The sequence below is a fragment of the Silurus meridionalis genome, chromosome 23, assembly GCF_014805685.1.
Source record: "Silurus meridionalis isolate SWU-2019-XX chromosome 23, ASM1480568v1, whole genome shotgun sequence".
In the NCBI taxonomy this organism is placed as follows: domain Eukaryota; kingdom Metazoa; phylum Chordata; class Actinopteri; order Siluriformes; family Siluridae; genus Silurus; species Silurus meridionalis.
The window spans coordinates 16493080-16514679 of record NC_060906.1 but is presented as its reverse complement, the minus strand read 5'-3'; the positions used below and the strand labels follow the sequence as shown (position 1 = coordinate 16514679).

General features: G+C 41.2%; 2 protein-coding genes and 2 non-coding genes across 4 annotated transcripts in view; all 4 read right to left on the bottom strand.

The window, feature by feature from the left end:
* Positions 1-3165, bottom strand: part of nhsl1b (NHS-like 1b) — a 97317-nt gene extending 94152 nt beyond the window's left edge. The window contains 1 exon segment of the mRNA XM_046836880.1: positions 2574-3165. Within this exon segment, the coding sequence (XP_046692836.1) occupies positions 2574-2853 (280 nt within the window). The 5' untranslated portion in view covers positions 2854-3165.
* A 2521-nt stretch (positions 3166-5686) lies between these two features.
* Positions 5687-16360, bottom strand: acbd3 (acyl-Coenzyme A binding domain containing 3). The gene is made up of 8 exons (XM_046836693.1): positions 16017-16360; positions 12442-12583; positions 11427-11567; positions 10305-10463; positions 9550-9724; positions 8676-8859; positions 8212-8496; positions 5687-7405 (listed from the first exon to the last, which is right to left on the bottom strand). The coding sequence occupies exons 1-8, from the start codon at positions 16282-16284 to the stop codon at positions 7194-7196; spliced, it is 1566 nt and encodes a 521-aa protein (XP_046692649.1). The 5' UTR covers positions 16285-16360; the 3' UTR covers positions 5687-7193.
* A 631-nt stretch (positions 16361-16991) lies between these two features.
* trnai-aau lies at positions 16992-17065 on the bottom strand. Its single transcript has one exon. It is a non-coding gene; the product is annotated as a tRNA-Ile (tRNA).
* Positions 17066-19994: 2929 nt separating this feature from the next.
* trnai-aau lies at positions 19995-20068 on the bottom strand. The gene has a single exon. It is a non-coding gene; the product is annotated as a tRNA-Ile (tRNA).
* Positions 20069-21600: the final 1532 nt, after the last annotated feature.

The window sequence follows — 21600 nt, the reverse complement described above, 5'->3', positions numbered from 1 at the left end:
ATGCTGGAACAAGTTTGAGAAAAGGGGAAATTTAATGCTACTGCTATACTCTAAAGACATTCTATACAACTGTGGTAAAAGTTTGAGAACATATGGATGTGAAGGCAGGTGTCCCAATACTTTTGTCCATATACAGTACTGCATATGACCAGTGACCAGCTGAACGGTTTGGGTGAGTCTGTACAAATGATAGTCTCAGATGCCAGTTCTTAGCTGACAGGAGTGATTTATGTACATGTTAAAGACATGAACTAAGTTACTATATTCTTCCAGGCAATTCAAAGCCTTCTGTCCATCCTCTGACCTCATTAACAAGGAATTTCCACCCATAGAACCTCAATGTTTTTGGTTTTTTTGTACAATTCTTTGCAAACTTGAGCTCAGCAGGTTCTAAATTTCTCAAATAAAAATGCTCAATTAAACTTTTTCTTCATTTCGATGTTTGATGTAAACTTTAACTGAAGCTACTGTCCTATATCCTGATTATTTTATGTACGGCGCTGCTGCAACACGATTATCTGCCAAGCAGTGCTTTTGAGTATACGTTTGGGCTCAAAAGTTTGAAATCACTTTGTCACTTTGTACCTATAATTCCAAGGGCACAGCATGTCTGTGTACACCAACTCGGGAACACAAAGCATGTTTGGACTGTCCAGGGGGAAAAACACGGAGGCAGATTTCCATGTCAGAAACCACACCTGAGGGCAAAGCAGAGCTGACCTGAGCAGAGCTGACCTGCTGACAGGGCGACTCTTTCCTTCGCTGGTGTTTTTGTTAAGTGGAACAGAATGTGTATCGGTGTTACACAAACAGGCACCTCAGGTATCCACACCACACACGATATTCAAGTTACACTACTAGATAAAATGTACTTCACACGATATAAAAAGCACAAGGTCTGAATTACAATAACGTGTTCACGTTACTAGTGTTGTCACAAATGTGTTTATGAGAAGAAATAACATTTTAATTGGTCAGTGTGTATGACTAACACCAGAAACCGGCCAGAACTGTTGAGACGTGTTTGTGTGTGTGTTTGTAGACTGATGCATACACAGATGGTCTATACGTTGGGCCAGATCTTTCAATCCTGACAGGACTTTTGGCTTCACAATGACTACATTTGCATAACTTAGGATGAGACCCAGAGCTCGCCATGTGCTTCTACACCCTACAAATCACACCAGCCTTCAGATCACACTCTAACAGCAACCCTACAACCGTTTTTACTGACTCCTCAGAGGATCAAAAATCCCAGGTGAATGTATGGAGAGGCATGCAGGAGTGCGTGTGAACACACACACACACACACCCACACACACACACACCCACACACACACCATGCCTTCTGTTTCTACTGTAGTTTAGGAAAGGTATTAAATAAAATACACGTTAAAAAATTTAAAAGAGAAGAAAACCTTGCTTTGGTAAAGTTGTGTTTATTCAGTGTATCCTGCAAAAAAATAAAAAATAAAAATAAAAATAAAAATAAATATATATATCTCGTTTAGTAGTGGGACATGAATTGAAGGTGTGAAGACCTGTGGTGTGAACTTGACACACATCGATACGTTAGGACAGACATGTCAATCTCAAGCTTCCGGCCCACGGATCCATTAAATCAGGTGCACGAGATCATAAAATATTTTTTTTATACCTGGCAAAGTTAAACTCTGCGGGAATTGCACACGATGCCCCGTCTCTGCCTACAGGTTGGGCGAATGCTCTGCATGTTCGGAAGCTCATTTCTGTATAAGCAACTTTTTTCTACATTTACATTTATATTTACAGCATTTGGCAGACCCCCTTACGCTGAGCAGATACGGGTTAAGGGCCTCGCTTAAGGACCCAGAAGTAGCAGCTTGGTGGATCCAAGTGGTTCAATGCCTTAACCACTGAGCAACCACCTCCTGTATTAGACGTTCTAAAGAGGAGCAAAAGCCCTCCTAGGAGCAGTGTTGGACAGCAATTAAATAAATAACATCTTTTAAGTTTTTTTTTGTGTAATTGTAGTATATTGACGTATTTCCACTTTTACTTTGACTTCACTGCATTACTACTACAAGTCAAATATATTCATTTTTGAAAAAATCTGTCATTCCTGGTGATAACAGGACATTGTAAATATACATATAAATGACAATAGGACATTATAGCCATTATAAATGATAGTAAATTGGATACTTATGTACTTTTTACTCAAGTGAAGGTATAAAGGGAGTTGTTTTTGTTTACTTTTACTGGAGCAATATTTTATTGTAATTTTGTTTTATGTTTCACACTTTATTCTGTATCCTCTCTGTCTTCTTATCTATTCAATGTGGACAGAGTCTGACAGTCTACTTAGACCTAGTATTTCATTTTGACACCAATGCATTAGGAGAATGAAGGTACTGGGGTGCAAATCCTATTCCTGCTTTACAGACACGTGTTTTGTCCAGAGTTATATTTTGCTATAATAAAAAACGCGCCTTAAAATGATCACACCTGCCTGGAACCCAAAGTCACCTGCACTGAGAAATCCTGCAGTAAACTTTTCCCGCTGGTTTCAGTTTGAAACCGTGCACACTTACGGATCTGAACGTGCTTGGGGTTGAGCTGGGACACGGCGGTGTGTAAGCAGTCCAGGCGCTGCTGGATGCGGGAGCTGCGTTGGAAGACGAGCGCAGCCTGGAGCTCCACACCGCGGAAGATGTCGCACGCGTGGCGGGAAACATCACTGAGCTGCCGCAGGATCAGCGAGTGCGCCCGCGAGCTCACCTCATCCAGGGACGCGAACAGCGCCGAGCCGTCCTTCTCCACCGTCAGCCGGCACAACCGCCTCGGCTCCACCGTCCTCTCGTAAAAAGGCATGCTCTTCTTTACTTTTCTTTTCTTCTTCCTTTTTTTTTTAAATAAATATATATATTTTCTATATATTGTTATTCCCGAATTCCCAACGGCGACCGTCACGAAAGTCCACCGAGAAGAAACGAAATCCAGCTCGAACCTCGTCCCGCCATGACTTTCAAAAAATCCCTGATTTTTTTATTTCTATATATATATATATAAATATATATACATATATAACGCTATGAAAGCGCCTTCAGCGTGTCTCTTACTCATACACACTGAACTTACTGCGACTCAAAGAGTGAGACTTGTGCTTAGGGAAAACATGGAAAGTCCCAGAGGAACCACCTGTAGGCTCCGGAACTGGAGTCTGAAGCTGGAAGAGTTCGCGCCCTTCCGTGATAAATAGCGTGGAAAAATAGTGCACATGGATGACATGACATATACACACCCGCACTAGAATCCGCACTACCTAGTGTTCAAGTACGGGTTATAGCATAGGTATGCATGTTGCCAAATCGCGCAAAATTCAGTTCAACGACAAATCCACACAATAAACACGATTAAGATGTTAAATGTTGTATAATCGTTTTAAATAAATATTTTGGACTTTTGTTTATTGCTGTTGCATACGTTGAATTTTTTTGAATTGCATTCTAGTTTTCCTGAAATCAATCCGTCTAAACTTGTCAACCCCTGAACGCACTAAATTCCGGACTGGACTTTGCCTTGTCCCAGAATGAAATAATTGTAGTGAGGACACTTTAAAGAAATTATTATTAATAATTAACAGTTTTTACCTTTAAAATAAGCTTCATCACAGAGATTTGAGTACTGACACCCCCGTGTTTGAACTCGGTCCAATATAATCCATTACTTGAGGACTTTGTACTATTAGTGCTTAATATAGGTATAAATAAGTTACAGATAAACAACCTATTTATACAAACACTATAAAGAACAGCCTTTTGGTCTTAATTCCCTTGTGCATGCTGACAATGAATAAATAATAAAACATTTGATTGATGTACATTATCGGTATTTTTACAAGAGTGGCAGTATTGTAAGTTTCCAGCGCCCCCTTGTGGTATTAACAAGAAACTGATTGAAAAAAAGATCACATCATGGCAATTAATTTCTACGAATAACAACTCTGCTAAATGAAATAATGCACTTGATCTCAAAGACTCCCAGAGATTCCAAGCTACTGAGCAGAAGTTAAGCACTCCAAGCTCACATCACTTCTCACTGCATTGTATGATACATATTAAGGCTTGTTCCCTCTACATTTCATTGAGAACATCCTAAGACTAAAGAATCTTCGAGCCCATTTTATTTGTACACTTTTTACATTTTTAAGCATTCTGATCAGAGCATCAGTCCTAACACATATGATGTGAACAGCAAGATGCCAGATAATAAAAAGAATCAGATCTAACCAGACAATTCAAACAGTAATTCAAGTGTCTACAAATACAATTTTGAATTTGTCAGATGTCCTTATCCAAAGCGACTTAGTTATCTCATTCATATAACTGAGCTGTTGCGGTTTGAGGGCCTTGCTCAATGGCCCAGCTGGGGACACCAGGAATTTTAATCTCACAACCTTTAACATCTTAACCACTAAGGATTTGTTTTTAATAGAAAGGTAAAAAATACCATATGCTGTTTAAAAGCTGCCTTCATAAATGGGCAAAATGCAGGAAAGTTAAGAAATTATAATAAATTCATCAGGTTTTGTAAAGAAAGTTATACATTTAAGTATCAATACTACTTCAATTCATATTTGCACCATTATCTTCCGCAGGTGTCTTTTGGGTTTCGCATTTCTTGTGGTTAGTTGCTAAATACACTGTACTGGTGTTGTACTGTGCTCAGTGACCAGGCTGAATCTAACTGACTTCACATTATTAAATACAGTTTCACTACAGTCATGTAGAACTAATGAATAAATAGCTACCAGTACCGAAGAAAATGATACAACGTGTGTATTGTGTTGTAAATGTGAAACGGGAAAGAACTGCAGCGCATTGCTGGCATCCAAAAAGCAAGAACAAAACAAAAAAGGTACAGATGAACTCAGGTTTAATCAAGATTAAATATAACTCTCAGGGAAAGTCAACCCTGAACTCATTCGTCAAATGAAAAGAAGGGGGGAGAAAAAAAAAAGAAGGAAAAACAACCTGTTACTTCATGTGTTTATGGTATGAAATTTACATTATCACTTTGCAAATGGGAGAAAATGTACAATATGATATTTACCACACCATCTTTCATCACAAGTCCTCGGACTAAGATCACGCCCTCAGATACATTTTACTTTCCAAAGGCGTGACTTAGTGTTAATCGTCATCAGAAGGGAAAGGAAACACTGGGGGCGATGGGGAGGGACACATCTGTACACATGTTTACTGTTAAGTGTAGTAATGATGGTGTTGGGCTGCTGCTGCTGTGGGTCAGGCTCCTGCGATCACTGCTCTGGACAGTACTGTGCACATGATCACGTGCACAATCCTTATATAAATATACTCACATATCTGTTTCAGAGAGAAAAGAGGCACCTCACAGTTCATGTTCAGCTGAATGTATTATAATAATACCATCAAACATGATGACTATTTTAAAGTGTTTAAGAGAAAAGTTATGATAAAGAGCATGGAATGGTAAAGCTCACAGCGATGCTCACTGCAAATTTTGCCGGAACCCTGTCCCCCAAAAAAAACACTCAAAGCGCTCACAGATTCAGGCGTCGCTTTTGGTGATTAGTCCGTCAGCCACAGTAATGACAATACACACAAGACGGTTCGCTTGTAATAAAGATAATGAAGTGTCCGTGTAACATAAGACCATGAACTGACTAACACTTGGTGTTTTAATGTGGCTTTCTAGAACTACGTACAATAAAATGTAACAGCGACAGACCAAAAAGAGTTTGAACAGCGACCTAAGACAGAAGTCTACCCAAAAGAAAAACAAATGAAAAAAACAAACAAACAAAAAAACAACGACACACATGACCGTGACTAGTTCAGTCGAGAGATGAGAAGCTCATTCAGAAGCAGAACAGTTGGGAGAGAAGGTATACAGTATACATAATATGACAGACATCCAGGATCCCTAATCTACCAGGCGGATTAATAAATATTTATTAAATGCTTTACACACAGTCCAATCACTCACTTCCTGCACATCGAATCGTGTTCTTTGCAGAGTCTCCACCAGATTAAACCTGATCATCCCACCCTCCTGTCAGTAGTTTACTGGTTTCTTTTGTCCCACCAGCCCCTGGTTGCACGCGCGGATGGATCGAACCTGTGTTGTGCGCCGAATCGTGAAGCGCTATAACTTTTACAGCTGGCGGATATTCCAGTGGTCACCTAGAGGAGGACGTGCTGCTTTTCTACAACCACCTGCACCAGTGCTGAAGTGCGTTTATATCCACCAAGGAGCTGCGATTTCACTTCTACTCTTCCCACGATGACGATGATGATGATGTGTTCAACATGACTAAAATATAATTCCAATTTAGATCAGTCTATATCTTTTATGCAAAAAAAAAAAAAGGTAATCGTGTGTGTGTGTGTGTGTGTGTGTGAACAGCGTCTTCCATTGAAAACGACAGGGAATGATTATGATCATAGAAATTCTTTTGGGGTGGGAAAAAAAAAAGAGCAACAACTTTATATTAAAAAAAAAAAAAAAAAAAAAAAAAAAAACAGAGGACGTGGTTTCTGGTCTACTCCTACACCTAGAAATGGAATGAAGCCTTCTGGAGGCTGATCGAGATGCAAATCATCATCATCATCATCCTCAGTGCATGTTATTTACATTTTCAGTAATGTAGCACATAAATTATGCAACAATATACAAAAAAAATGAGACATTTTTCATGGGACGGGTAAAGAAACACAATAAGGGAAATAAAAGCACTGGTTTGGGCCAAAATATAAAAGGCAGAAAAGCAGCATTGATTAAATTATTCCTCACACAAGATTTGAATTTATGGGGTTTTTTTTGTCATATTTGAACATGTCAAGTAAATTAGGCAATTTGATTAAACCTGTACAGCTCTCTTAGTGGCCAAAGCACCTCTTTGAATGACATTAGAACATGGAGGCTGAGGAGAAAAATCACACTGTGAACAGAAGACAATACTATTAACAGGTACAGAATCCTAGAGCACGCCTTTTAGAGTGCAAAACAGAGGTGGCACGGATACATCAGAGGCCAGCCCTCCTAAACTCGAACAGCATGAGACGCAACCCATACACACATGCACACTTACGCGCGCAACACGCACGCACACACACACACACACACGCGCACACACACACTCCTGCTCCACAGTCTTGACCCCAGGCTTATCTGGTGTAGTAGACTCTGTAATAGACACTCTTCGACCTCCAGAGGGAGTACGAGTTGTCAAATTTGAGTAGGTAGATGCCACGGCCGGGGTACTGGTGACTTCCTGCGTACACTTCCTCATGGCAGTCCCGCCGGTAAACCGGCACGATCTCATCCACTTGAGGCTTCCCTGCTTCCTTCTTGGCCTTTTCCTCCTCGCTCTGAGGCTCTATACAGAGAGAAAAACAAGCCTGTTTACCACTTCTTGTATACCGGCCAGCGGACAATTACGACTTTATAACATTATGACAGGTGAAGTAAATAACACTGTCTCTTCATCGTAGCACCTGTTAGTAGGTGGGATCTATTGGGCAGCAAGTAAACATTTTGTCCTCAAAGTTGATGAAAAATAATGGACAAGTGTAAGGATTTGAGTTTGACAAGAACCAACTTGTGATGTCTAGACGACTGGGTCAGAGCATCTACAAAACTGCAGATCTTGTGTTCCTGGTTAGCAGTTCTCAGTATCTATCAAAAGTGCTCCAGAAAGGAACAGTGGTGAACCGACGACAGGGTTATGAGCCTCAAGACTCATTGATGTACGTATGGAGTGAAGGCTGAACCGTGTGGTGCGATCCAACAGACGAGCTCCTGTAGCTCAAATTGTTGAAGACGTTAATGATACTAATGCTTGACGGGTCTGAACTGTTTCAGCAGCAGAAGGGCAGCAACACAATATTAGGCAGGTGGTCATAATGTTATACCTGATCGCTGGATATTCCAAAAATACGCTTTATACATTAGGAGCATTAGGTCAATCATTGCAGCACTACTCCTTGTTCCAATCGACTATGTTGAGTCTAGTGAACTGATTATTATATTTCACTTCAGTAACCAAAGCAGTGACTGGTCACATAAAATATCAACGACTTTTTATTTTTGTTGTAAAATTTGATTCATGCTTAATGATCACACAAATGATAAGCACTAATAATGGCACGTTCGGTGTGGATACAAAAGCAGGTTTTTCCTCACCTTCCTCATCCTCGTCTTCGTCGCTGGACTCGCTGACGTGCACGCTGACCGAGGCGTTGGTTGAGTCAGTCCATTCGAAGAAGACACCGAACCCAATGTCATAATGGTCAGTGGCAAATTCCCAGAAGAGGTATGAGCCCTCCTCATGGGTGGGGACCCTGACTGTGACCACTTCCCCTCGGCCTACCGTGATCACAGAGTCCACGTCCTGGCGAATCTTCTCCTTAAAATCTTTGATCTGCGGTCGCGTCCACATCGAGGGGGCTGCTATCACTGGGGGAGAGTCTGGTGAGGTAAGACGGGAAAAAGAAAATGAAGTGTAGATTCTTCAAATGAGAAATACGTATTGTTTTTTTTTAATCAAACGAAGCGGTATGATAAAGAATAAATGAAAGGAGGAGAGAATCCGTACCAATTCGTCTCAAGACAAAATTACTCCTGACTAAGGATCTAAGTGCTCCCACCTGTTGGGCCGTTCTCAGTGACCTCCTCAGCATGCTCCAGGTCTGGCTCTCTATCGATGCTGTCGACGGACGACTCGGCCTGGCCGTTCACAGTGGGAGCTTCCTCACCAGGCGACGCTGACAACTCGCTGGCCTCTAACTTTGAGAGGACTATAGCATCCTCCTGCTGTTTCTGTAGGGCTGCCTGAAGGAACACCAAACAGAAGGCAGATATTAAAAGATCCAGTGCTAAATTAATTATTTGGTACTGGGCCATACCTGTGTGGCTGCCGCTTTTCTTTCAGTCAAACCTAACAAGCGGAAACATGAGACTTTTTTTCCCCGCAATTACAAAGTGCAGACACGCCATCTCTTCGGAGATAAAGTTAAAGGGATCCTTTGGGCAAAATTAATGAACAATGTAACCTATTTAAGCTATAAAGCAGTTGCTTGCATAACAATTTAACTCGGTTTAAGGAAATATAATAGGATTCAGTACAGCACCTTAGTCATAGAAGAATTAGAAGTAGTAAGACGCTGACGAACACACAGAGGGACTGATTAATGGGACGCATAAATTTGTTTTTGCTTTTCATACAAACCAACAAGGAAAAGGATTCGCTTTGCAAACTAGTCTAGCTTGTAAGAAAGCTGTAGTCCTTTTTTTAGAGCGATATACCACAGCACTATTTCATGTTTGTTGTTACTATGGAAACACCATCACTGAAACTTGTATGTCAGTGATTCTCAATCAAAAAGCAAATTTTAAAAAGGATTTAAAATGCCATTGAACAAAGACAATCGTTGATCTGGTGACGTTTTACATAAGCAGTTAACTGGCGAATGGTAGCGCTATAAGAGATGTTACAGAGAAAAGCTCAGCACAGTATCTGACCTGTTGTTGGGCGAGCTGCACCTGGTAGAGCTGCTGCATGTACTGCTGGTAGTGCTGTTCCTGCAGCTGCCTGATGAGAATGAGCTGCTGTTCGGAACTGTCCGGGTACTGCTGCGCCGCATACTGCTGGAACTGCACAGCTGTTTGCGCATTCAATGCAGCCATGATCTGGTGCCTGCAAGTAACAGAGGTCATAAAATAGTAAGTATGCATTTAAGAAATAACAATATTCAATAAACAAGTCTTCTTGCAGTTTTACACTTGGTAGCCATGAAGTAAGTGTGCTGTGTACATGTGATGAATAAATGCGCGTGGAAAAATATTCTACTGAAATCGCCGTAACCCAAAATTATCATGACTGTCTAGTCTGCCATTTCTTTGTACGGTGTAATATTATATCACGACTAATGTATTCTCTGTTGTGCCCAGACACAAAGGAAAAAAAAAAAAACCACGAGACTGTGGGTGAGCCCTGGCGTCAGTACTGAATAGGAAAGTGGTCAGTCCTTTTGACCATCTTCACACACGCACACGCGCACGCACACATGCGCACACAGTCTGGACAATTATAAAATACTGCATTAAAGTAAGAGAATGTGGATGCTCAAACCTGACTGGATAAAAAGCTTCAAGTTCTAGAGTTTAACAACATGACAATTTTTTCTCCTAAAGACACAGCAGCCGTGGTATAATATAAAAACCCACACATCTCAAAGAAGGAGAAGATTCATCTGTAAACATTCATTCTCACTCACTTCTGCTGCTCCACCCGGAGCCTCTCTTCCTCAGCCTGCCTCCTCTGCTCCTCTTCTCTCCTTAATCTCTCCTCCTCCTCCTTCCTGCGTCGCTCCTCCTCCTGCAACTGGCGCTCCCGTTCCTCTTCCTCCCGTTGCCGCTGCTCCTCTTCCTCCCTCCTGCCGTACACAAACACTCATCAGAAACGCACACGTTTTTACATCTCTGTTGTACGAACAACTTTGGTGCGCAATCAAAATCCTGTTCATGATTCAGGAAAGCTGCGAGATGCACAACAGGAAGTTTCAGTCAGCAATGTGACCAGAATAACCAACACATGTGGTTCATCTTATTTAAAACAATGTATTTGTAAAGACAGGATGAGACTTCCTGTGCTCATAAAAGTATAAACCAAGGACGTATTGTGGTTCAGTTGTTTTTTTTTTCAAATGTTTGGTCTGACACGATCCGCAGAATTCGTAACAAATATAACCTGAATTTGTTTTTAAAACCACATTTATAGATTCAGCAGGACATGACAGTGAGCGCATGCTGGAAAGTCCTTAGGCCAATATAAGAGCTGTGAGTAGATCAAATCACACTCGCACCTTGAGTACATTTGGTCATTAGAAGATGATGTGTACAGTATAATGGCTCTGAGAAAAGCGCAACACTGAGCCATCCTGCTCATACTCACATTCACAATTTACAGGACAAGTGCAATATAAAGTGTACATAAATTTAACACAAACATTCCTATAATCTGTAAGCATGGTAATTATATTCATAACAGAGAAAAAAAAAAAAAAAAAACAGTTTACCACAAAAGTGCATTTGCAAACAAAAAAAAATTTTTTTCATACACAATTTTACAGTGTCATAACAAAACAAAGGAAGTCTCGAGTCACTGTTTATCACACTCTCTCTCACACACTCTCTCTCTCTCTCACACACACACACACACACACACACACACACACACACACACACACACACACACATTACTGGAGCTTGCTTACAGGCCAAAGGGCAGCAGTGCTTCTGGTCTCATAAGGTAAATGAACAAACAGTAACATCTGCTTCAGCAGCAACCATTTTCTACCTCCCAGAAATGCCATACACTGTACACACAAAGGCCTCACCTCTTCCTTTCTTGCTCCTCTTTTTCAATCTTGTGAGATGCGACGAACGGCGCAAATAAAGTACAGCATTTATTTAACAGCTTGACAAATTCCACCATGGCCTCGTCCTTCCTAATGTTCCCCAAGGCTGCCCATTCTCTCCTGAAAAATAGCCATGTCACAAAGTAAATAATATCGAAGGTCTGGAAATCACGCTGCAGAGAAATCACGCTGCAGAAGGAAAAGGAGCTAAGCAGTAGTGGATAATAAAAATCACAGAGAAAACACTTTCATGTGACGATTTAAATATCAGATTGTGCAAATCTGAGAACATGTCTGGCCTACACTGGTGTTTGCACAAGTGCCTGCTAATATCCAGAATGCAGATTTTAAGGGTAAATATAGAGAACAGACCAATCATGATGTCAGGAATTATGAAGACCGATAATGATTTCATTTTGTACCTGAAAATAATAATCTGTAACCCATATTTCTCACACATTACATCATGCTCAATTATGCATCTTCACAATGTCATGATGTTCATTGACTTATTTTAATGATGTGACCTCCATCAGGGGATGCTAGTACAGGTTCTCAGACAAAAAATATTTTTGTCTTTATATCCCTAATAAATAAAGACATGAGACACTTATTAATCTTGAACCATTTCCATGTGTTTTATCAAACAAAATGTCTGAGTAAATCCACCCCCTTCCCCGCTTACTAATATTATTATTATTATTATTATTAAAAAGAGCAAAATTTCACATTTTCTGCACTAAAACAGACTTCCCTTCAGAGTGTGTTCAGTAATGATGTAAAATAAATCCATAATTGTATGTTTGACAGTTTACAAGATTAATTGAGACACCGGTCTCAAATCGGACACATAAAACAATAATGTTTGTGCTGAATAAAGGGATGATAAAATCATGGAAAATGGCTCCTTTTTAACTCAGCCTTCTCCTGCACCAGTCGCTGCAAATAAGGAAAAGCCTTGAACGGAATCAGCGGTGAGAATTGTGAAGCTCACCTGCGGTCGTTTCCCAGCACGTCGAAGAAGCCCACTTCAGGAGAAGCGTCTGGATTGTAGGGTCCCAGGGACACCTGCTTATGCAGAGCCACCAGACGCAGCTTCTCCTCATACGTTGGGTGGAAAGCCTTTCCATCTTTTTCTGTGGGGAAACAAAGATCATCACTTCTTGTATTAAACTGCATTCAGGATGTGCTTCATCTTATCCGATCGGACCACACGGGTCAGCCTTCGCTCCCCACGTGCATCAATGAGCCTCGGCCTCCCATGACCCTGTCGCTGGTTCACCCCACAAGAGCTGCAGTTGTGGAGATGCTTTGACCCAGTCGTCTAGACATCACAAGTTGGCCCTTTTTAAACTCAATTAATGCGTGTTGATCACGTGTTATTCTCTCACTAGTCATAATGTTGTTATAGCATAACGTTATGCCTGATTGGTATACATACATAAACTACACGAAAATAATATTTGATTAAAAAAAATTATAAAATGATTAAATAAATGTATTAAATGTATATAATTATTTTTATATAATTTTTTTTTTAGCTCTGTTGATTCCATGGGTTTGAAAACAAATAAGAAAAACGTTCCTAATACACTAAAATATGATTGATGAAATCTCTCTTGCTGCTACAATAGATCTCTACCATCTTACATACTGTTAAGGCAGCATGTAAGCTTGCTCTCTTTTGCAAAAAGATGGGAGTAGCTGACAAGTTACACACACATGCACAGAATATTAAGTGTAAAAGCACTTGAGTGCAAAGCCCCATCAGTTACAGCCTGGCAGCGTGATCCTACTGCTTACTGCAGAAACTCACAGAACCAGGTTTCATTTTGAAATTATTCTTGCGAACTGGCTGGTGGGGTGTGTATGTGTGTGTGTGTGTGTGTGTGTGTTAGTTCGGGTCAGTAGCTCTGTCTCTATTATCAGAATCAAGTTTATTGGCCAAGTGCGTTGACACACACAAGGAATTTGGTTTCAGCTGTTAGTGACTCAAATTACAGACATAAATAACACTATACATTCAGCTTGGACTGTACAAGACAATACAATGTGAGACAATATAGACAGTACGAGCATTAAATAGAAATACAGAGTATACAGTTATACCACTAGTTATTACTAAAAATAAATTTTTAAGGGAAGTTTATTTAACACTCGTGTTAATAATTAGCTGAACCCGTTGCATGTGAGGAAATGCATGTATGTTTTCTGAAACTGTGTATGTAAATTTGGACATTGGTTTAAAGGGCAAGACACACCATATACAATAGTGTCATATCTGTAAACATTTTCCAAAAGAATATATAAGTCGCTTATGAAGTTTTGGGGGGAAAAAAACGGCAATTCGCTTTTGCACGTCAATAACTTTCTTACGGCTTTTCCCATTAGGGGTCGCCACAGCGGATCATCCGCATGTTTGATTTGGCACGTTTTTATGCTGGATGCCCTTCCTAACGCAACCCTCCCCATTTATCCGGGCTTGGGACCGGCACTAAGGCTTGTGCAACCCTAATGGCTGGGGTTGGTTCCCCGACCTGGGATCGAACCCGGGCCACAGCGGTGAGATCGTCGCATCCTAACCACTAGAACCTCGCTTTTGCACGTCAATGAAAAAGAAAAAAAAAAAGTGTGATCAGGATGGACAGAGAGGTCAGGCTAGAAACTCATCAGATATCCTACAGCTGTAGAACCTGTGTAAGTATGAGCAATTTCTCCAAAATGATCCCTGCAATGCTGGTTCCAATTCACTGCCAGCTATTAACCATCGTGAGCCAAAAAACACTGTGCAGTCTGTAAAAACACTCCATTATCCTCCTACTAAATATGGCGAGAAATATTACACTTGAATCGTTTGCTTTTAAAAAAGAATGCAAAACAACAACCGCATGCTACCGTGCTGTCATTACCAAGCTTCTGTTACATTAACTACAATCCATTATACTTCACGTTGCCATAAGTTTGTGCCCCCCTGAGTGCCATTCTGGCTTTATTCCTCCTTTGCTTTATGACTGAACTCCAATCTCCTGGGAAGGCTTCTCACTATTCTTAGGAGCACGGCTGTGTGGATTCGGATGTTCGAACGTAAGATGAGGAGGTCTGGGTTTCAGTCGTGTGTTCCAAATCATCCCAAAGGTGTTCAGTGGGGTTGTGTTTAGTGCTCTGTACAGGACAAACGAGTTCATATGCTCTTTCATGCGGCTTACTTTGTGGTAGTGAAAAGAAAATTTGCATCTGCTAACTTTTGTGGCGAGCTTTTTGAAGCTTTGGGAGTGTTAAAAAAAAAAGTTTCCTATACAGTACAGAGATAGGCGAATCTCAATGCAAGTCATTAGTGCGTTTCCTTGTAGGAGACAAAACATTACCGAGTGCAATAAATGATTTCAGCTGTATTCCTATGCATTCCGGTGCGACGTAAACAAACTATAGCTTTATGGAGGAAGAAAATATGATTCTTCTACAACTCTTATTAGCTTTAATGCCAGTTTTACACCACCAACGTAGTCATGTTGCTAATTTTTGAACAAGTTTTATTTCAATATTTATTTTAATTATTTTCCTGTCGAAAGCATATTCCACATTGTTCATTTCGAGGGTTTCCCATTTCTTATTGGTTGAATGATTAACCTAATTGATAACTAACCAAAAAAAAACACTAACTATTCATCTTTCCCGTCACTAGTAAATACATATTCAGGGAGGAAGTCCCTTTTTTGGCCAGTTGCCACAATTGTGAAGAATCCTTCCAAAGATACTAGAAGTTTTTTTTTCTGCTTTGTGGTTGTCAGTGTATAAAAGTGTGTGTGTGTGTGTGTGTGTGTGTGTGTGTGTGTGTGTGTGTGTGTTTGAGAAAGACATGAGAAACACAATGAGGTGTATTCAGTGCTAGTTTCCTGAACTCTAACATTCGGAGAGACTCGAAGATGATCGAAATGAAACAAACCTTCTTACATGTCATCCATTTTGGTGTGTGTCTCTGATTCACTGCTTTGTCATTAGAGTCACCAAAACAGGACACACAATTGTGAATAAAACTGTGTGTGTGTGTGTGTGTGTGTGTGTGTGTGTGTGACTTCAAGTTTTACTGTGTTTTATTTGATCTGTGTATTGAACCTGTCCCACTTGTGTCAATACAATGTTTTATATATGAGGGTCTGATTCTCTCTTGCACTGGACATTTAGTTCAATAAATTGTAGGATTTTAACAGTTAAACAGATGAATGAAGAGCAGGATTGAGACATGACATGTCACACCAGCCAAACCAGCTCCCCGTCTTCAGCCTGGGCTAGCTGCTTGGAGGGCGTCGCACCCTCGTGAGCTATCTCTGGTTATAACGCTATTACTAATAGTCCGGCTATAACGCTAATACTGACATGACATGACATTATATCTGATCTAATCGACATGGGGGGGAAAAAGCAGCTAACACACTCGGCTAATAAAGACGGTGACTGGCTTCAAACAGAAATAGCCCAGCTAGCTAGCATGCTAACACAGTCCAGATCTTTCCCCGCATAGTCCAGGAACAAAACCTGGTCCCGGGTTTCGGTGTATGAATAGACACGTACCTCGGAAGAATTGAAGCGCCAGGCCGTAGAGCTCCGTCAGGGGAAAGCCCCATATCCGCTCCACGGAATTCTCGGCATTTTGCTCCTCGTCGTCCGGGCTGGGGGAGCGCGTCTCCGGGGCACCCTGCTCGTCTGCTCGCGGCCCGAGCGCGTCCGCGTGATCCGCTTCTCCCTCCGAGTCCGGGCTGAGGGTCAGGCCGTCGATGGAAACTTCGAGACGGCTCGCATTTCCACCGTTGAGGTCGCCGCTCTGAACCTCAGTCGCCATCGTGCAGAAACGTCAGCTGGTCCGGCCACGTACTTACTTCCGCTCTAGCGCTGCCGGATTTCTGCTTCTTCTTCACAGAGGCGCAGAGTAGCAGGAAACCTCACAGCGCCATCTACCGCCAAGTACAAACACCTATCTTCAGCTACCGGCCTCTATCTCCACCTACCAACACCAACTAAATATAACAAATATAACTGCACTGGTTAAGCAGATTACAGAGTAATGTTTATATATTTACTTATTTATTTATTTGTTAGTTAGAATGTTGTTTTGAAATAATAAATAAGGTTAACCATGGCTACTTACGTTGTAATATTAAAGTGTGGTGTATTGCAAATTTTCTTTCCACTGCCCTCAAGTAAGGCACTTAACCCTATCTGCTCCAGGGGCTCAAACCCTGCGCTCTGACCCCAACTTCCTGACAAACTGGAATATGTGCAAATTACAATTTCTCTTTGGGATTAATTAAAAAGTACTCTATTAATCCATCCAGACCAGAGATCTACACTGAAACACATTCAGAAACACTAAAGATCTTTCTGGTATTGCAATAAATAACAGATTTCTGAACCTAGCCATGAAATAAACCAATTCGCTTTGTTTCTGCTTACACTTGCTGACACTCTACGACCAGGGCTTGTGATAAGACATCTTGGGATATACGACTGAAAAAACGATCAGTGCTCATGACAGATTAAAAACAGATGTGGCCCGTACGGGGATCGAACCCGCGACCTTGGCGTTATTAGCACCACGCTCTAACCAACTGAGCTAACCGGCCTGTAGGGGGAGTAAGAGACACCAATTTCGTGAGAGCTGAAGAATTAATGTAGAATGGGAAAGGCAGAAGTAGAAGATGAAGAATAAAAATTTGATGATAATGATGATGATGATGAAGATAAGTTTACCTACCAACACTAATCAACACCTACCGCCATATACTTTCAGCTGCCGACAGCTACTGCAATCTACCTTCACATTCCAGAGATTTCAAAAGTACACACATCCTTAGTACAGATGTTGTAAAAGATTGTGGTAAAAGTTTAAATACATTAAGTTTGATGATAAGGATGATGATCATGTGATCAGGAATGCCTCTGTTCTTAGTCATGTTTACATCACTGACTCCCTCTGTCTCATCCACGTTACTCCTGTACTTCTTGTTGCCTTTCGCCTTGCTTATTGTTTGCTTCATAAACTAGTGTACGTCTATGCTGTGTATGCGACAGGAAATGATAGACCAGTGGTAGGTTACAAAAGCCGTTTACCCCAATCTATCTCCACTTTTTCTTCTTCTTTCGACTTGTGCCATTAGGTTTCGCCACAGCGGATCATCTGTCTTCATACCCCTCTGTCCTCTACATCTGCCTCCGTCAACCCAACTACCTGCATGTCTTCCTTCACTACATCCATAAACCGCCTCCTTGGTCTTCCTTCTTTCCTCCCTTCCGGTGGCTCGATCTTTAGCATTCTTCTAACGATATACCCCATGTCCCTCCTCTGAACATGTCCAAACCATCTCAATCTCACCTCCCTCACCTTGTCTCCAAAACGTCCTACATGCGCTGTCCCTCTAATAAACTAATTTTTAATCCTGTCCATCCTCATCACTCCCAACGAAAACCTCAACATCTTCAGCTCTGCTACCTCCAGCTCCACCTCCTGTCTTTTACTCAATGCCACTGTCTAAACCATACAACAGAGCAGGTCTCACCACAGTCCTATAAACTTTCCCTTTCACTCTCGCAGATACTCTCCTATCACAAATTACTCCTGCCACTCTTCTCCACCCTGCCTGCACTCTTTTCTTTACTTCTCTAACACACTCTCTATTACTTTGGACTGTTGACCCCAGGTACCTGAACTCCTCCACCTCAACCTCCTCTTCTCCCTGCAACCGCACCACTTCACTGCTTTCCCTCTCATTCACACACATGTACTCTGGCTTACTCATACTGACTTTCATTTCTATTCTCTCCAACGTGTACCTCCACTTCTCTAGGCTCTTCTCAACCTGCTCCCTAGTCTCAACACAAATAACAATATCATCTGCAAACATCATAGACCATGGAGACTCCTGTCTGACATCGTCCGTCAACCTGTCCATCACCACTGCAAACAGGAAAGGGCTCAGAGCCGATCCTTGATGCAATCCAACCTCCACCTTGTACCAGTCTGTCGTTCCTACTGCACACTTTAATGCTGTCACACTGTCCTTATACATGTCCTGCAGCACCCTCACATACTTCTCTGACACACCTGACTTTCTCATACAGTACCACAACTCCTCTCTCTGCACCATGTCGTACGCTTTCTCTAAATCCACAAACACACAATACACTTACCTTATCTCCACTTTCCATCATCTAACTCCTCCTACTGCCATCTAACCTCATCTATCCCCACTTACCATCCTCGTTTGCGCTTCATCACCTCCACAATTTGCCATCAATGATCCAAAAAGAGCAGAAGTATTGTAAAGATTTGGAAGACCGAAAATCTTCCAACCTCACCTGTCCTGTGGTGAGCAAGCTCTGGTTCCAACTTTACCTTAAATTAGTGTAACCAATTGGGCTCCCTCATTAACTTTAAAACAGTCTATATTGTTGCAAAAGTTACAAAATAAAACTTCATTTCATGCAATGCTTACAGGGCCACAAGTTAAAAAAAAGAAGAATCTATACTCTAAATCAGAGGTTTGTTTGAAGTGTCGTGATGTTTATCCACTGAGTCCCACTGCTGATGACATTTTTTATTTGATAGGTCAGAGATAAACAAACTAGGGTCAACAATATATTTTAATATTTAAAATAACAGATTTTTTGCTACAAAAGATGTTATACAAAAAGTATAGAATTTAAGTGAATTTGATTTAGTCCGGATTGGAAAAAATAAAATATAAATAAATGAAAATAAATAAATTAAATTGGAGCAGCTGTCTCTAATTAGAAATCACTGATTTTACAATTATACGGTTGTGTTGCTGTATTAGACATTGAACTTTATTGTACTATAAATGGGATGGGTTCTGTTTATATTGTGCAATTTATTATGTTGTTTTACTGAATTAGAACTTAAAAAATATAACTGCACTGGTTAAGCAGATTACAGAGTAATGTTTATATATTTACTTATTTGTTTGTTTGTTTATAATTGTTATGAAATAATAAATAGGGTTAACCATGACTACTTTCGCTGTAATATTATAGAGGGTGGTGTATTGCAACTTTTTTTTCCACTGCCCTCAATCATAGGAAATAGTTTGGGCCCCTCTGCATTGAGTTTAGGGTTATTTACTAAATTAAATTAATGGGGGCAGTGGTGGTTCAGTGCCACTGTTGGGCCCTTGAGTAAGGCACTTAACCCTATCTGCTCCAGGGGCTCAAACCCTGTGCTCTGACCCCAACTTCCTGACAAACTGGAATATGTGCAAATCCCAATTTCTCTTTGGGATTAATTAAAAAGTACTCTATTAATCCATCCAGATCAACATTTTCTACATTATCTACACTGAAACACATTCAGAAACACTAAAGATCTTTCTGGTATTGCAATAAATAACAGATTTCTGAACCTAGCCATGAAATAAAGCAATTCGCTTTGTTTCTGCTTACACTTGTTGACACTCTACGACCAGGACTTGTGGTAAGTCATCTTGGGATATATGAGTGAAAACCCGATCAGTTCTCATGACAGATTAAAAACAGATGTGGCCCGTACGGGGATCGAACCCGCGACCTTGGCGTTATTAGCACCACGCTCTAACCAACTGAGCTAACCGGCCTGTAGGGGGAGGGCGAGACAGCAATTTCGTGAGAGCTTAAGAATTAATGTAGAAGAGGGATAGGAAGAGTAGAAGAGGAAGAAGAAAAATTTGATGATGATCAAAAAATTTGATGATGATCAAAATCAAGATTAATTTAGCGCCATTTACCTTCAGCTGCCGACAGATACTGCAATCTACCTCCACATTCCAGAGATGGCAAAAGTACACACATCCTTAGTACAGATACTAATGTTGTAAAAGACTGTGGTAAAAGTTTAAATACATCAAGTATGATGATGAGGATGATGATGATCATGTGATCAGGAATGCCTCTGTTCTTAGTCATGTTTACATCACTGACTCCATCTGTCTCATCCACGTTACCCCTGTCCTTCGTGTTGTCTTTTGTCTTGCTTATTGTTTGCTTCGTAAACTAGTGTACGTCTATGTTGTGTAAGAGACAGAAAATAATACACCAGTGGTAGGTTATAAAAGCCGTTTACCCCAATCTGTCTCCACTTCTTCTTCTTCTTCTTTTTCTTCTTCTTCTTCTTCTTCTTCTTCTTCTTCTACTTTCGGCTTCTGCCATTAGGGTTCGCCACAGCGGATCATCTGTCTCCATACCCCTCTGTCCTCTACATCTGCCTCTGTCAACCCAACTACCTGCATGTCTTCCTTCACCCCATCCATAAACCTCTTCTTGGTCTTCCTCCTTTCCTCCTTCCTAGTGGCTCCATCATCAGCATTCTTCTACTGATATACCCCATGTCCCTCCTCTGCACATGTCAAAACCATCTCAATCTCACCTCCATCACCTTGTCTCCAAAACGTCCTACATGCGCTGTCACTCGAATAAACTAATTTCTAATTCTGTCCATTGTCGTCACTCCCAACGAAAACCTCAACATCTTTAGCTCTGCTACGTCCAGCTCCACCTCCTGTCTTTTACTCAATGCCACCGTCTAAACCATAGAACATCGCAGGTCTCACCACAGTCCTATAAATATTCCCTTTCATTCTTGCAGATACTCTTCACAAATCACTCCTGTCACTCTTCTCCACCCACTCCACCCTGCCTGCACTCTTTTCTTTACTTCTCTAACACATTCTCCATTACTTTGCACTGTTGACCCCGGGTACCTGAACTCTTCCACTTCCACCACCTCGTCTCCCTGCAACAGCACCACTCCACTGCCCTCCCTCTCATTCACACACATGTACTCTGTCTTACTCCTACTGACTTTCATTCCTCTTCTCTCCAGCACATACCTCCACCTCTCTAGGCTCTGCTTAACCTGTTCCCTACTCTCACCACAAATCACAATATCACCCACAAACATTATAGACCATGGAGACTCCTGTCTGACCTCGTCTGTCAACCTGTCCATCACCACTGCAAACAGGAAAGGGCTCAGAGCTGATCCTTGATGCAGTCCAACCTCCACCTTGAATCAGTCTGTCGTTCCCACTGCACACTTCACGGCTGTCACACTGTCCTCATACATGTCCTGCAGCACCCTCACATACTTCTCTGACACACCTGACTTCCT

What these genes read in the sequence shown, in the direction of transcription:
- acbd3 (XM_046836693.1), bottom strand. Translation starts at nt 16,284, where the DNA reads ATGGCGACTGAGGTTCAGAGCGGCGACCTCAACGGTGGAAATGCGAGC. An exon ending in GGCGCTTCAATTCTTCCGAG is followed by an intron (nt 12,584 to 16,016) that starts GTACGTGTCTAT and finishes GTTTCCCCACAG; the next exon opens with AAAAAGATGGAAAGGCTTTC. An exon ending in CGAAGACGAGGATGAGGAAG is followed by an intron (nt 7,406 to 8,211) that starts GTGAGGAAAAAC and finishes CTCTCTGTATAG; the next exon opens with AGCCTCAGAGCGAGGAGGAA.